Below are 16,293 nucleotides of genomic sequence, written 5' to 3'. Positions count from 1 at the left end.
TCTTCTAATTTGCTCATGAAGAGAACACTTCAGAAAAAGCTCCTAAAGTACCCTTGGACTTGACTTGGCAGAGGGAGCGCTGTAAGAAGCCCTTTTTGGCAGGTGGGCCCAATAACCTCTACAGTGTAAAGAGTTTTTATTTTTAAATTAAAAGCTAATTTTGTTGTGCAGTATATATTTTTGCATTGACTCAGGCTTGGTCTTACACATGTGGCAAAATGAGGATGAAGGGCTAGAAGTTCTATGGTAGATACTACTGCAACCTACAAGTGAGTGTGTGTGTAGGGGAGTAATATTTGTGAATGTTCCCTATGTAAACCACTCTATGTAAATACAGTATTAATGCACCAGGAAGCATTCTGGGCTAGAATCTTCCTCTTGGGCATGATAGTTGTCTTTTTTAATATGCAGTACATTTAATATGGGGAAGGATACAGAGACCATATTCATGGGCTTACAATCTGAAGTGGGTGCCGACTACTTCATTGGGGTTCTGCCATCTCATTTTGTTCCATGTGTAGACGGAGCCTGACATTACCCGGATAGAAATATTGAGATCTTAATGAAAATGTTAACTCTGTAGTCTGCATCAGTATAAGAATGTTACAAACTATTAGGATGGTAGCTTTAACTAAAGCAGAAAACATTATAACATATAAACCTATTGCATGGCCTCTTTTAGAATACTGTGTACATTTCTGGTGACCCCATTTCAAGAAAGAATATCTAAATGTTTGAAAGACACAGAAAAAGCAACTATGGGGACAAACTAAAATGTTTGATCCTTTTTAGTTTAGAAAAAAAGACATTGGGAGGTTTACAAAATGATAGTTCAGTTTGAAGGTTCTTTGTGAACTATATTTTATGCTGAAGAGGAAATAGCTAATTGACTCTGAGTACATGAAAGGAAAGGAGGGAGGAGGGACAGCACAAACAAAAGACTTGTTAGAGAAGCACCAAACGATGAGTTTGGCATTACATCTGAACCAAGCCAAAATTATGAATGGTTTGGAGAGAGTGGATAAAGATCTGCATTGCAGAAAAATGGAATGAAGGTCATTCTATGAAGATGATTATCAGTGAGGAGCTCAGGTCACACTAAAGAAAGTATAAGCTTCGAGAGTCAAAACTCCCTTTATCAAATTCTTTGACTCAGACCATTTTGGGAGCTTTGACTCTCAAATGTTTATACCCCCAAAATCTTGTTGGTCTCTAAGGTGCTTAGGGTTGCCAGCTCTAGTTTGGGAAATACCTGGAGATTTTGGGGATGGAGCCTGAAAAGGATGGGGTTTGGGGAGGGGAGAGACTTCAGTGGGGTACAATGCCATAGAGTCCACCTTTCAAAGCGGCCATTTTCTCCAGGTGAACCCTGTTGCCTGAAGATAAGTTATAGTCCCAGGAGATCTCCAGCCACCACCTGGAGATTGGCAACCCTAAAGGTGCTGCTTGACTCAAATCTAGCTGTTCTATGGCAGACTAACATGGCTATCCTCTGAAGCAAAAAGAAGTACAATTTAAATGCCTTATTTAGAAGGATTCAATGTCAGACCATCGTGCCCACTGGATGAAATATTGACAAAGCATTTGGGTTCCACTAGGGAGATGTGAGAGTTTTGACTGTATTTCTTCTTTTCTTTTCTCCATTCTACCTTTGAATGTGTTCTTAATTAAGAACCAGTCTAATGAAAAAAAACACAAAATAAAATGTTTTCACTCTCTTAAATTGGCTTTTACGCTCTTAACTCTCTACACCATTTAACCAGACGATGGGTGCTGCAACAACTAATTCAGGAAAACTCCTTGCACACTCTGGTGACTAAAGGGAATTTGGAAATGGCACCAACAGAAAGGATACAACGATTAGTAAAAGAAGAAATGGATGTCTGTTGTGAAGCTGCTGGGAGATATCCAAGCAATTATAATGCCTGGTCCCATCGCATCTGGGTTTTACAACACTTGGCAAAGCTCAGTACAAAGGTAGGGTACCACAGTGAACAGAATGTCTGAATTCTAACCTTGTAAGAAGCATATGAGCTGGAATAATAATTTATCTTTGGAACTGAATGTCGTCCCCAAAGACTAATGAGATTTGTTTCAGCAAGCAAGAAAGTTAAAAATGATATGAACTGGATTGAGCTGAGTTTTATAAAGAAGATAGTAAACTAACAGCTGCATAGAGTACTAAACAATATTATTCAGTTATAATTCAAAATGACAAGTGGGGAGGCAAAGGAGTGTGGGAGCTGGGTAGAGCAGTGGAGACCAGGGATAAATTATATACAGGTACAAGCCATAAAGTCTCCCATTAGAATAAAATTAACACATATTTTAATACTATAATTTTGGTGCTTCTGCCTATATTCTCTAATGACAGTGACCATTGTTAAAATGCAAGTAGTTCATTGGTATAGGTTGAGAGAGAGATCAGACAATTTAGAAGCAACATGGTGGTGTTTACAAGTGCCTTTCAAATAACTGAGGACATCCTTCAGATCAGCTTATGCAGATTTAATGAATTAACGTGACATCAAGCAGCCAGAATATGGCTAACTGCTTGAAATGCCTTATCAGCATGAACAGAATTGTCTGTTTGAAAAGCACTTGGTTCCACCTCTTCAGGGCTGTTCTCAATGGGTGCTCTCTAAAATAGATTGTGCAAGCAAATTGAAAATTATTGGCACCTATCCTGTCTAAAATGGAAAAAAGGACAATATCCTAATGATTTTCCAGTTGCTATTTCTCATCAGTGAACGAGGCTTGGTGCCTCTTTATTATGCAAGCACTTTGACCTTCTACAGTAGTTGTGTTTGACTCTACATTCTTTAATCTCCATTGCTGTCTACTGCCCCGCCAGGCATTTTCAAGGGAAGTGTGCTGACTTTGCAAAAGCTGTAAGCTCCTTTCACCTCCTTGCAAGGAAGTCACTTTATATGCCCCAGCTTGTCACTTAAGAACCTTCCAGAATGATAAGGATATTTAATTATAACCTGAAAAGTATGTCACCTACCCCAAGAGAAAATTGGGCAGTCTAGCAGTCTCTTAATTTTCAAAAAGGGAGTGTAGAAAAAAAAATTAAAAGAACATGGACAGCTAGGGCACTTTCAGTTTGCTTTAAAATAAAAACAAGTTCCAGTAAAGTTAAAGCAGCCATTCTAACGTTTAATCCAGGAAAATTAAGGATTAGATCCAGACTAAATTAGCAATTTCTACCAATTCCCCCTTCACACTGCAGACTTCCTCCACATCATTCCTCAGGGTCCCCTGGCACCCCAGGAGCAGCATTTTGTGGAGATCAGAGGGCTGCAGTGAGAAGGAGGATCATGAAAGTTTGTTCTGCTGATTGAAAATTTAGTCTGAATCCATCCCAATGAATGCTGCAACTAAAGAGGCTTGTACATAATTTCCTAGCTTTGGAAGGCTCACTACAACTCTGGGGGCCTAGAAAGTTATAAAAATAGTCAAAACATTTGTTTTCAATATCCCGTTTCTAATTAATTCAAAATAGTGTTTAGGTCTGTTACTTACATTTAGTACAGTATAGTGTGAGTGCATGTTAAGGTCACTTCTGAGGGGAAAGGCCAGTCCTCAAAGGAAGGAGGCCATGCATAGGAATAATCTACTGATTCCATACCAGCATCTAGCTCCTACTTCCCTCCTGTCTTTCCAAAGGCTAGAAGCACAGTCCTAAAGGAAGGAGATTCTAGATCAGGATATGCTTCCTGGCCATTGTAGCTGCTTTCTGGAGCCTCTTTCTCTGCACTGTCTGTGATTGCAGTCCTCAGCTGCCTGTTTGTTCATAGCTATCTGTATCCAGAAGCACCATTTGAATCTCTGCACCCCTGTCTGCAACTTTGTTTTGTTCTCCTTCCCCACTGCTTTTCAGGCAAGGCACAGAATCGTACAGTAAACCTTTCCCCTTAAAAAACAAACACACACACACAGAAAAAAACATGGGGGGACTCAAAATTCAGCAACTAATAAAAAAGGGGGGAAAGTATATCGAGAGTAGAAACAAAAATATAACATTGGTGGCAGATCTACACATAAATGTCTGTAAAAGATTTCCAAATATCTAAAAATAAGTCCATGTGCAACTGTCATTTTTGGCATGCGTTCAAGTATTTGATAAGTGGAAAGGTCCTCAATCCACTGATTTACAGGAGGTGGGCATTTATCTCTCCAGTGTTGTCATTCAAGTCTTTTTGCTGTAGTAAGGGCACGGAGGGTACGTTGTCGTTGACCAGCTGATATCCTTCAAGAAACAGACAGATAGTTTAAAATCTATGAACATTCTAATACAGTATTGGTAAGAGTAATAACTTCTTCCCAGAAAAAACGATTGACTGGGCACACCCAAAGCATATGTTTAAGGGACTCATTCTGTGAGTTACAGTGCCAAAAATTGGACACTTTGCTCAATCCTTCATTTATTTATTTATGCCCTGCCCTCCCCAGCCAAAGGCTGGGGTCAGAGTGGCTTTACTAAGCAGTTGCTATGGTGTTTAATGTTTTTTAAACATATTGCTGAATAAGTCATAACTTAAGATCCACAGAGAGAGCAGATATAAACTTTAAGACCATTTCCCATTGTTTCGGCAAAATAGGGAGATCTAGCTCCTTATTCCATTCATTCCTGAGAATCTGCATATCATATTTATTAATCAACATTAGATATTTGTAAACAAACGTAGCTTTTGTTTTCTGCATCAATTTGCCCTGGAAACCCTAATTGAATCGATGTAGAAAACATTAAATGTCTCAGAGTCTCCTTTGCTCCTGGAAACTTTAAGAGGCGTTTGAGACGCTTAATACTGCAAGGACATGTTTTAATACCAACAGATGTTGCAATTGTAAATATTGCCTTTCAACAGAAGTTAACACGCCATATCTAGATCTCAGCTGAGAAAATGACAAAAACTCATCATCATAGTCTATGAATTGGTCCAGCGGGAAAATCCCCATATTGGTCCAAGCCTTCTGTAAAAAAGACCTAATCACAAGTTTTAGGTTTTGATTGGCCCTAATGTTAATGTAGCAAATGACAATGGATGAAATTGATATTATAATAACATTACGCATTAGAGTTCTCTAGCTGCAAAAACTGAAGGAGGGAATGGAATCCACTCTAGCATAACTTAATGCATTCCACTTAGAGAGGGGCACCAGACAAGACGTCTCCAAAAGATCCAAGATAGATAGTCCAACTGCAAGGAACGATCCCAGGACAATTAATTCAAGTTAACAAATATTCCTGATGATGTAAACCAAGACAAGGGAAACTAAATCCTCTGTCATTAAATGGGAGTTGCATCCTTTTTAAAGAAATCTGAGGCAGTAAGTAACCCTACATAAATTTCCAAACTAAAGTATTAATTTTATGAATAGATCTACAAGGTATAGGAATAGGAATTGCACATAAAATTTAAATAATCCTAGGTATAAATATTCATTTTGAGTGTATTTATTTTGCCCCATAAAGACAAGTTTAAGGTTACCTATCTGTCTTAAATCCAAAGATATATCAGCAATTAGTTCATTAAAATTTAGCATAATCATATGCATAATATTGCTAGGAATCAATATTCTAAGATAAGTAATGACATCAGGGCACCCCCGAAAATGTCCATGAACAGAAAATCTAAATCCTAGCCGCATAGTCATAGAGTGGGAGACCTACTCATCATTAGTGGTATTGAACTAATTGTAAATAAAGTATGGGTCTCTTCACTATTCTTTCTGCTGCAGGTTTAATTGTTTTTAATGTTTAACACATGACCTAAAATTACTAGTTGCTTCTCTCTCTGCCTTCTCCCAGGCAGGTATCCCATGCCACATACTAGTCTGTTTTAATCGTTAAGTAATTTCTCTATTTGGAGGCATCTCAGAATCCTTTGTTTCTGACGTGCTGAATCAGCAACTGTTACAGAGATGTGCGTACAAGAAAATAGAACTGAGATGCTGATGTTGTAGGAGCCAGCTTGGTATAGTGGTTAAGAGCAGCGGACTCTGGTGAACTGGGTTGGTTTCCCCACTCCTACACATGAAGCCTGCTGGATGACCTTGGGCTAATCACAGTTCTCTCAGAACTCTCTCAGCCCCACCTACCTCACAAGGTGTTTGTTGTGGGGAGAGGAAAATAAGGCAATTGTAAGCCAGTTTGAGTCTCCTTATAAAGGTAGAGAAAATCACGGTATAAAAACCAATTCTTCTTCTATTTGGCTCTTGAAAGCTAAATAATTATAAATGTGATTTAAGCAACAGATTGAAAATGCCAGGTGGGAAAATGTGGTCACACTTATGTAGTCAGTGAAAAGCCATAATTTTTAAAAAGTTATATGAGAGAACTTGCTCTCAGAAAGTACAGAAAAAGGCCAGAAAATTGCTATTTGTAAACTTTGTTCAGGGTAGGGAACTACGGCCCTCCGTTTGCAAGACCTGAGGAAGGCTGTTAATAGGACATTTTGGAGGTCATTAATTCATAAGGTCACCATAGGTCGGAAGTGACTTGACAGCACTTACCACACACATAGGTAGATAATGATCCTGTGGGCATTAGATCCCACGATCCTCAAAGTGTAACTTGTACAGGTCATAGGCTCTTAATTGAAAGGGGCAGAGTTTGAAAAAGCTCAGAAATTTTGTTTCTCTACTACAGATTCCAAAATTTGGGTACATCTGTATTAGGACGTGATGATAAAAGTAAAAAATGGCCTACCCTGATGAAAATACACAGATCGGTAACAAAATAGACAGGTTGCCAACCCCTGAATTTGACATTCAGTGATAAGAGCCAAAAGCAAATCTGATACAATAGTCTTTAAGTTTAACAGAGATTTACTTTTTAAAGACTATTGGCCCTTATTGCTGAATGTCACATTTCAAAATAAATAAATATATCCACAAACCCCAAACAAGGGTTCCGAACTGCTTAAAGTGTATATTTAAAGTGTATATATATATTCCCCTCAAAACTGCTTAAAGTGTATATTTCTCATTAGAAGGTACCCTTCATGGTGAAATGGCAAGGAAGCAGAGGGAATGTTTGACTTACAGCATTTGACATCACAGATCTTAGATTGAAAAACCTGTTTTTCAAATACAGCTGACATAATTTAACATATTTTCATCTTCGTGTCTTCTATGCAGTCCCACATGGGACTGCTCACGCGTGCAGTCCTGCCACGGAGAAGATTTTTTCCAGCTTTCAGCTTCTAGAAGGATTAGCTCTGTAAACTGCTCCCCTCCCCCTAGCCCAGTGCTGTAGTTTTGCCACCCAACAGTCACGTGACCAAGGGGGAGGGGCTGCTCTTCCCAGAATTATTTTTCTGTCGCTGCGGAGAGAGGACTACTTTGCTTCAGATCTAGTAATCTCAGTTTGGTTAGTCTGCCTTAGCTGCGGAGATATGGATACTGACGGTAACAAGAAAACTAAATCAAAAGGGGCCCTTTTGAAAAACTGTGTTGCCTGTACCACTAAAATGGCAAAAAGTGATGAACACAAGGAATGCCATGTGTTTGGGAATGGGACACATTCTGACCTCTTGCAGGTTGTGTGCCCTGCTTACTCCCAAGGCCTGACAGGAAAGGGAAACCGGACTTGAGGCGACATTCTGGAAGAAATCCTTGGAGCCCCAGCCTTCCACATCGGCTCTGACAGATTGTTCACCATCTTTCGTATCTGTCCCGGTGCCCTCTAATTATAGAATCGTGGAGTTGGAAGGGACCACCTGGGTCATCCAGTCCAACCCCCTGCACAATGCAGGAAATTCACAACTACCTCCCCCCACACCTCCAGTGACCCCTACTCCATGCCCAGAAGATGGCCAAGATGCCCCCCCTCATGATCTGCCTAAGGTCATTGCTGACAGATGGCCATCTAGCCTCTGATTAAAAACCTCCAGGGAAGGAGCACTCACCACCTCCCGAGGAAGCCTGTTCCACTGACGAACCACTCCAACTCTAAGTCCACTAACTCCTCTAAGGGTTCGACCTCGAGTATTTTCTCATTCCCGCTGCATAAAAAGTCAAAGAAATGCTCGGGGGATGTGTTGGCAGATAAATCTGGTAAGCAGACCAAGCCTTCGAAGCCGAAGTCCCCAGAAGTGGGGGATCACCATTGGGATTGATCGGTGCAAGGAACACCTCGCCATTGGGTTTCCCCTCAGCAGGATGATTAAGGTTAGCCTAATCCAAAGGTAGCCTTTCACTTCTGGGCTCCCTTTCGCCTCTGGACTCCCTCACAGGGAGCAGGCACAGTCTTTCGCTGTCGAAGCAGGTTGGAGGGCACATGCTCCCATGTACGAGCGGGGACCCATTATCACTGGTGCAAAGTATGGCGAATAGTATGGCTTCAGCTTGGCACTGTCGGTTGCTTCATCAACAGCCTTCACCTCAAATGCATCTCTCCCCTAGACAGAGCAGATTTCTGAGGCAATGTGATGCCTGTGAGTTTCCCTCGACATGAGGTCAAGAGGAGCATAGGATGGAGCATCATTCTCGGCACCAATCACCTTTATTCGACGTTCCTATGAGTCCGAGGACACCCTCCCCTTCATGGACAGCAGGGCATTATCCAGGCTAATTGGGCAAGGCCTGCTTCTGGACTGCTTCGGCATGTAAAGCCGAGTCACTGTATATGGTTATGCAGGATGGGTGTGAATTCCTGGCACACCACCAGGTCGCAAATACCATGATAGTGGAGGCCCTCCCAGGAAGGTTTAGATCTAGCACGCACTCCTCCCCACAACACAAGGAGGGTAGAAAGTTGGACCTTATGGGTTGTAAGTTATATACATCCATGGTCTTTTCATTGAAAATAAGTAACTTTTTGGAAGCAATGGGCCACTACCAATATTTTCGTTGGGATAAAATATCCCAATACATCGGTCTTTTGGAGTCTGATAAAAAGACCCTAGGTAAGGTTCTGCAAGCTAATGGACATCAGCAGCTTACGGTGTAGCAGATGCCTCTAGTAAAGCCATGGCAACATCAGTGGCTCTCAGGTGGCACTCTTGGTTGTGAGCATCAGTGCTGCCACAGGACACCAGGGTTAGGATCGAGGATCTTCCATTTGAGGGGTCTAATCTCTTCAGTGACCAAATGGATGTGCTCCTCAATAGATTAAGGGAAATAAAATCAAGCTCCAAGTCCCTGGGGATCACTCCTGCACAATCCTCCACTTATATGCCAAGGTATTTTCCAAGGCATGGGCAGACCTTCCAGAAGCCATACATAGGCAACCTCAGTCCCAATCCCAGTTCTGTCCTCCTTATGCCACTGCACAACATGATAGGAGATTCCAGTCTAAGCCTAGGGCTAAAATAGGAGGTCACACTTCCCCAACTAGGACCAAGGGCAAGTCAGCCTGACTAGAGCCCAAATTATGTTTTGGAGACAGATTATCATTCTTTTGGCCATGTTGGCAACACGTTTCATCTGAGTTATGGGTTTTGAAAATAATAAACTGGTTATTTCTTGGAGTTTGCCTCCATGTCTTCCTCCTAACACTTTGTCCTTACATGCACTACCTCTCCTTTTGCAAGAGGTGGAAGAGTTGCTGGCAAAAGGGGCCATCTTGGAAGTTCCTCAGAGTTGCACCCTCTGGGGGTTCTACTCCCGTTACTTTCTACTTGATAAGAAGGATGAGGGGGGAGGAAGACCAATTCAGGAATCTTAACAAATTTTTGAAAGTATGCAACTTTAGAATTATCTTTGTGGCGGAGGTGCTCCCACTGTTAGAAAAGGGCATGTAGTTCATGGTTCTTGATTTAAAAGATGCATATTTCCACATTGCTATCCACAGGGATTGTAGGAAATATCTCAGATTCATGTGTGGGGACAAGCATTACGAATTTATTGTCCTTCCCTTTGGTCTACTTGGGGTGTGTCCCACTTGTTGAAAATAACAACAGAGGGAACAGGGGAAACACATAAGAGAACATTCCACTCCATGTTAGCTGGAACACAACCCCCAGTGACCTGTCCCCTATGCCGGCTCTAGAACAAAACATGCTGCACGCTTCATTATCTTGTGTGGCAAATAGGTCTACTTGGGGTGTGCTCTACTTGTTGAAAATAAGGGCAAGATCATCACGAGTGGGCGGTCAACACCATGTATCTTGCCCTTATTTTCAACAAGTGGGGGACACCCCAAGTAGACCTATTTGCCACACAGGATAATGCAGCGTGCAGCATGTTTTGTTCCAGAGCCGGTATAGGGGACAGGTCACTGGGGGATGTGTTCCAGCTAACATGGAGTGGAATGTTCTCTTATGTGTTTCCCCTGTTCCCTCTGTTGAACAGAGTCATCACCAAAATAAAAATAGACAAAGCCAGTTGTATACTGATTGCCCCTTTTGGGGCGAGGCAACCTTGGTTCACAACTCTGTCGACCCTGGCCAAGGGGAATGTACTGGTTCTTCCTCCTTTCAAGGATCTGCTATTCAGTGGTCCTCTCAGACACCCCTGCATGGAATCCCTACATTTGGTGGCCTGAAGAATCCTCCTGTAACCCAATGGCCAGAACGGGTGACTGATATTTTGTAGTGTTCACACAAGCTCTGCACGAGAAAATCATACAATTCTAAGTGGTGTAGGTTTTCAGAATGGGCATCTACCGGGGTCTTGCCACCGAGACTTGTGAAATGCCTGCAGTATTTGAGTTCCTATTGTATTTGAAAGACCTTGGTTTGTCTAACTCTTCGATTAAAGTTTACTTGGCTGCAATTTCTGCCTTCCAAATCGGCATTGACTCAAGGTCACTTTTTTCTAATGCCTATTGTAAAAGATTCCTAAAGGGTCTCAACAATGTCTACCCACCATCGTCACTTCCAGTACCTCAGTGTAGTCTTTCCCTGGTGCTTACACAGTTAATGAGAGCCCGATTCGAGCCCATGGCATCTTGTGATCTTTCTTTTCTATAAGACTGCATTCCTAGTGGCAATAACATTGGATAGAAGGGTTAGCAACATCTCTGCTCTAAGGTTTGACAAGCCCTTAACTAAGTTTTACAAGGACAAGGTTGTGTTATGCCTTAGCCTGACTTCTACCTAAGATGGTGCTGTCCTTTCACATGACCCAGGACATTGTGCTCTCAGTGTTTTTTCCTCATCCAGAGTCTGCTGGAAAAAAAGCAATGCACACCTTGGACATTAGGAGAGCACTTTTAGTTAGGCAGGACTGCTGACTTTAAAGTACAAAATCTTTTTGTATGTTTTCAGGGGCCTGGTAAGGGTATTTCCTCCCAGTCTCTCTTTAGCTGGATCTCCTCAGCGATCGAGCGAGCCAAGGTGAGCTGTCTTCTACAGGTGAAGGCCCATTCCACGAGGACACAAGCTGCGTCTGCACTTTCCACTCCAGGGTCAGCCTGCAAGACATCATGTTGTGACATGGTCCACGCCATCAACATTTATCAAACATTATTCAGTGGACATGGACTCCAGAAGGGACGCAGCTGTGGGGAGAGCGATGTTACAGTCACTCTTTCGATGAAGGAGTCCCACACCCACCTCCTTGGTAAGCGAGCTTTCTACTCTCCCATGTGGAACTGCACAGAAGACACGAAGATGAAAAACAGAGTTGCACATACCTGTAACTGTTGTTCATTGAGTGGTCTTCTGTGCAGGCACACATCCCTCCCTCCTACCCCACTGCGGGACTGGTCATATGGTGTCTCAATTGTCTCCATGGTGGCAGGTGGGAGAACTGAGGGAAGAGCGCCCCCTCTCCCTTGGTCACATGACTGTTTGGGTGGGAAAACAACAGCAGTGGGCTAGGGGGAGGGGAGCGCTCTACAGAGCTAATCCTTCTAGAAAATGAAAGCTGGAAAAAAGCTGGCCTGAGTGTGTGCGCAGTCCCATGTGTGCCTGCACAGAAGACCACTCGAACAACAGTTACAGGTAAGTGCAACTCTGTTTTTATCCACTTTTAAGTTTCCTTGAATCGGAAGTCTGTATGAAGGTGCTAATCTGACCAGCAGCCATTTCTTCAAGTTGTTTATTTTCCTTTAGCTCCATTTGTTTTAGCTGTGTTGAAGATCATGGAAGAGTGTGCCTTAATAGCAGAGGACCTGAAAGTGTCACTTTAAGGGGAAATTGAAATATGAAAATAGAAAAGCTAGGCAATTTGTTATGGTGGTTGGTTTAATTTTACTGTTTGCTTTTGATTTTCAGATTCTGCTTGATGAACTTTCTTCCACTAAACACTGGGTTTCCATGCATGTTTCAGACCATAGTGGATTCCACTACCGCCAGTTTTTGTTAAAGTCCTTGACTGGCAGAACTGTGACTAACTATACCGTTCAGATGCATATTCAGCCAAACAATCAACAAGCCCCCAGTCTTCCAAAAGCTGAAGAAAATGATGACGCAGAAGCTGCCTGTGTGGAAGAACAGCAGCCAGATCATCCCTTTCTTCTTAAGGAAGAAGTAGAGCTCTGCACTGATCTAATTAATAGTTATCCTGGGCATGAAACGCTGTGGTGTCACAGGTAAGAAAATGTGTTCAAGCATATGGGTATGAAGAGGATGCTTGCAGCACAGATCAGACAACTTTCTCCAAATCTCTGCAAATGTTTTAAAAATAGAGGTGCTGGTGGACAGTAGAGAAAATTTCCAATCTGAATGTCAAAATGCACTCATGGTTCCTGAATCCAGTGTCTCAGGAAGCAGTTTAAAGTGTCTTTCTTGGAGCTGTGTGTATGGAATGTTACTTGCTGTGTAACAGACCACAATTTCCTATCGATTTATTTAATTCTAATTGAAGAGTAATGCACACCTGGAAAAAGCATGATACAACTTTTGTTTTAATATTTAATGACATAAATGTCACTTGGTCAAGCCAGGCCCGGTGTACCAAAGAATGTAATGCCAGTTACCGGAGATATAAACTTATAGAAGACTCAGGCAAAGTCAATTAATGATATTAGTTTTACTTAAAATACAAATGTGTTTTAAGTAAAAAATAAAGTTAAAAAATCATTAATTGGCTTTGCCCGTGTCTTCTATAAAGTTTGTATCTCCGGTACCAGTAATTAAATTCTATGATACACAGGACCTGGCTCGACCAAGTGACATTTATTTCATATCTGGCCCTCGCAACAAATGAGTTCGACACCCCTGCACTAGAGGGTGGTTTTAGCAAGATGGTAAAAGCAGCACTAAAAAAAGTTTTGAGAACCGCAGAGAAACTTAAATGTTTCAGTCTTCACTGCAGAAGATGCGAATCCAATCCCTTTGTATGCCACTCCACCCACTGCCATCAACAGACCCCAACCAAGCCTTTTCCAACTCTTCCATGGAGGTTGTAAAATAGATAAGTGAATGGGAGGAACAAAGAGTTCTCTATGCTGTCTGTCTCTTTCTACACCCCACCACCTTGAACGCTGTTTTGGCTGTGTCTGAAGTTCCCATGAACCTTACAGAAAGTACTCTCTTGTATGTAAGATATCGGATGTTCTCAGAACTATATTTCCCAAGGTTCCTAGCATCTCGATACTTCCAAATTGGAATTCAAGACACTAGTGGAACAGAATGATACAGTCCAGGATAGTGAGAGATTCTTTCTTCCACGTGCCTGCCTGCGTCTGTCAGCCACAGCCTCCACAGGAAAGTATGGCTAGGATAGTTGAAGGTGGGGGGTGGCGAAAGGAGAAGGGTTTTTTTTGTTGGATAACAGTCCAAGAAGGAGAGGAAGTTGGGGGCATTCAGTAATGTGCTTGCACCATCTAACCCTTTTGGATGTAAGTCATCCTATTTTGCACACTTATTTTTCCACCAGTTGTGAAGGGCAGCCTTGCACAGACAAATTTTAAAGCAATCCAACTTTGAGTAGAAGATATGAATTCATGTGGCAGATTCTGAAAACCTGGAGAAAAACAAACACAATTCTCCTCCAGATGAAGGGTATTTCTCCTCCAGATGAAGGGTATTTCTCATGTTGTCTCTTCTGGTAATGAATCACTTAAAATACCTAATAGTTAAAGAGAAATCATGAGCACAATTACATCCTAAATCCATTAAAGTCAGTGGGCGCTTAGAAGGGTGTAACTCAGTTTAGCACTGTTAGTTTCAGGTAGTATTAAATTAGATAGCTTTCAGTTACCAAGAAATGCAGAGATTTTAAGTGACAGAAATTCGGTATGAGCTACAAAAACCTAAGTTGGGAATAAACCTTTATTTTTCTAATGCTTAAGAGGGGAAGCAATCTACATTGAGGGCTGGAAGAAAGGGGCAGAAAATTTCTTTGATCAGTCATTCATGTTCTTAGACATGCTAAATGAAGTCTGACTTTTTTTCTTGACTTCTCTTTGAAGACGGCACGTGTTCTACCTTCAGCACCACTTAAAGAACAAACTTGTACTTCCAAGCACCTGGGCAGTGGCTGCAGACTGTAGCGATGGAACTTTAAGTAACACTCACCCTGGTGGTGCCCTTGGTCAAGTGACTCAGGCCATGGATGTTGATGGCTTGATTGAATCCAACAAGCAAGGCTACACTCAAGAAATCAAGCGCCTGAAACGTGCTTCTTTTCAGGACTCTGTCAGTCTGGAAGCAGAATACAGATTCATTGATCAGGTTCTATCAACATGCAGGGATGTAGATCAGGCAAGGTTTGCTGGTGCATATGGAAAATGGCTGGGTTCTTTTCTAGGTCAGTGAAGGAGGAGATTTAAAAAAAAAAACCTGCTGGGTCCCTTGTTTAGTGCAATATTCTCTCTTTGAAACACAGGTGCACATCATGGCTCTTGGCACTTTCCACCCTTTTGATGTTGTCAGTTTTGAACGTCATCTGCTAATGATAGCTTTAGTTTTATATATATATATATATATATATATATATATATATATATATATATATATATATATATATATATATATATTTCAATATCCTGGTGTTAATCATTGAAAGCTTCTTCTGTACTTACATTTTTATAGGGTAACTCCATATAACATCTGTCCTCCTAGTTTTAATATAAACTTAAAAACAAATGTCCCTTAAATTAAGATGGATAGAAAATTTTACGTAACTAACCCAAATAGCATGGTAAGAAAACAGATACGTGGATCTGCTGGCTAGTAGCACGTTTGCTTTCAAATCAACCTTCTATAACAAATGCACAAGGAGCATTCAGATGCATTGGCCATTGAAAACAAGCCGATAATGCTCAAGAACAGCTGTGTAGACTAAATTTTGGCCACATTGGTTGTGAATAAGATACTTTTTGTTGTATCATTGCGTTGCTCCATGACTCTTCTGTAAGAGTTCAGGCTATAGTCGATCTGTTTCCAGTGCACATTTGGATTGCTCTGAATACAATTTTTGCATTGTAGTGCCAGTGATACAAAATTGCGGGAGAGCTGTTGTAAGATTGCTCTTATCTCTGCCTTATATACACACAAAACCCCCCAGCTATCTGGTTATGTAAAACCTTTCATTACATATCGTATTTTTATTTATTTTCCTTTCCTCAAGTCAGTGTTAATGATATATACTTCCAGATGTATTGTGAACACTACAGATTTGTGCAACTCCTCATAAGTGTGACATGCCATAGACAAACCACTAAAGATATTTTCATTCATTTAAAATGACTGGCCTTTTTTAGTTTAAACAACAAAAAAATGGCCTTGTGGCCATTAGGAAGGACTGTTACTTTCACTCTCCTCCTAGCAGCTTTTTACCATTACTTTAAAATCTGTCAAACATAGACTGGGTGCTGTGACAATTGATTTTTCTTCCTTTAGTGCTTTCCTACATTAGAGATTTCAAAACTATCATAGTGCTACCACGCTACATTTTCACTGTTGATGGATAGGTTCCAGTTTGAAGCTCTGTTTCCTCCAGAACACATACAGGGTCGGATTCCTTGTTGACATCATTCATAGTAGCAGCATTGTGTGTTTAGTGGGGGTTTGACCTGGAGCACACAAAATATAAATGTTCTTTGTGTACAAGAAACATCTGGATTGAGCAGACCATATAGGGCTCCGCTTGTCATGAAGGAGCCAATGGTACTATGTATATGCGTGTGTACAGGTGCACACTTTCTCAAATCAAATACTGCTTGTTTAGAAATGTACCATTTTTCAATCTGTTTACTAAAAGAATAGTTTGCTCAAGTTTCTCACCCAGCCTGTCAACTGGGACAGCTCCAGATATTGGTGAAATCTTTCCATTCACAATCTTTGTGCCTATTCAGTGAAAAGCCACATACTGCTGCTTTTCTAGGTAAGAAATTAGTAAAAGCTGTACAGCAGCTTGAATCTGTTGTCCTAAAGGGTGTGTTTATTGGTC

At 41.3% G+C, this 16,293-nt stretch overlaps 1 protein-coding gene across 1 annotated transcript in view; it reads left to right on the top strand.

Annotated features, from left to right (window-relative positions):
• The window catches only part of PTAR1 (protein prenyltransferase alpha subunit repeat containing 1), a 36,632-nt gene extending 21,965 nt beyond the window's left edge, over positions 1–14,667 (top strand). Inside the window, exons 5-7 of the mRNA XM_056848676.1 lie at positions 1,764–1,977; positions 12,171–12,487; positions 14,312–14,667. Coding sequence (XP_056704654.1) covers positions 1,764–1,977; positions 12,171–12,487; positions 14,312–14,657 — 877 coding nt within the window. The 3' untranslated portion in view covers positions 14,658–14,667. The remainder of the gene's footprint in view (positions 1–1,763; positions 1,978–12,170; positions 12,488–14,311) is intronic.
• The last annotated feature ends 1,626 nt before the right edge of the window (positions 14,668–16,293 follow it).

The sequence above is a fragment of the Euleptes europaea genome, chromosome 4 (assembly GCF_029931775.1).
Source record: "Euleptes europaea isolate rEulEur1 chromosome 4, rEulEur1.hap1, whole genome shotgun sequence".
In the NCBI taxonomy this organism is placed as follows: domain Eukaryota; kingdom Metazoa; phylum Chordata; class Lepidosauria; order Squamata; family Sphaerodactylidae; genus Euleptes; species Euleptes europaea.
Note: the sequence above shows the minus strand (reverse complement) of the source record. Positions and strands in the feature narration are given on the sequence as shown.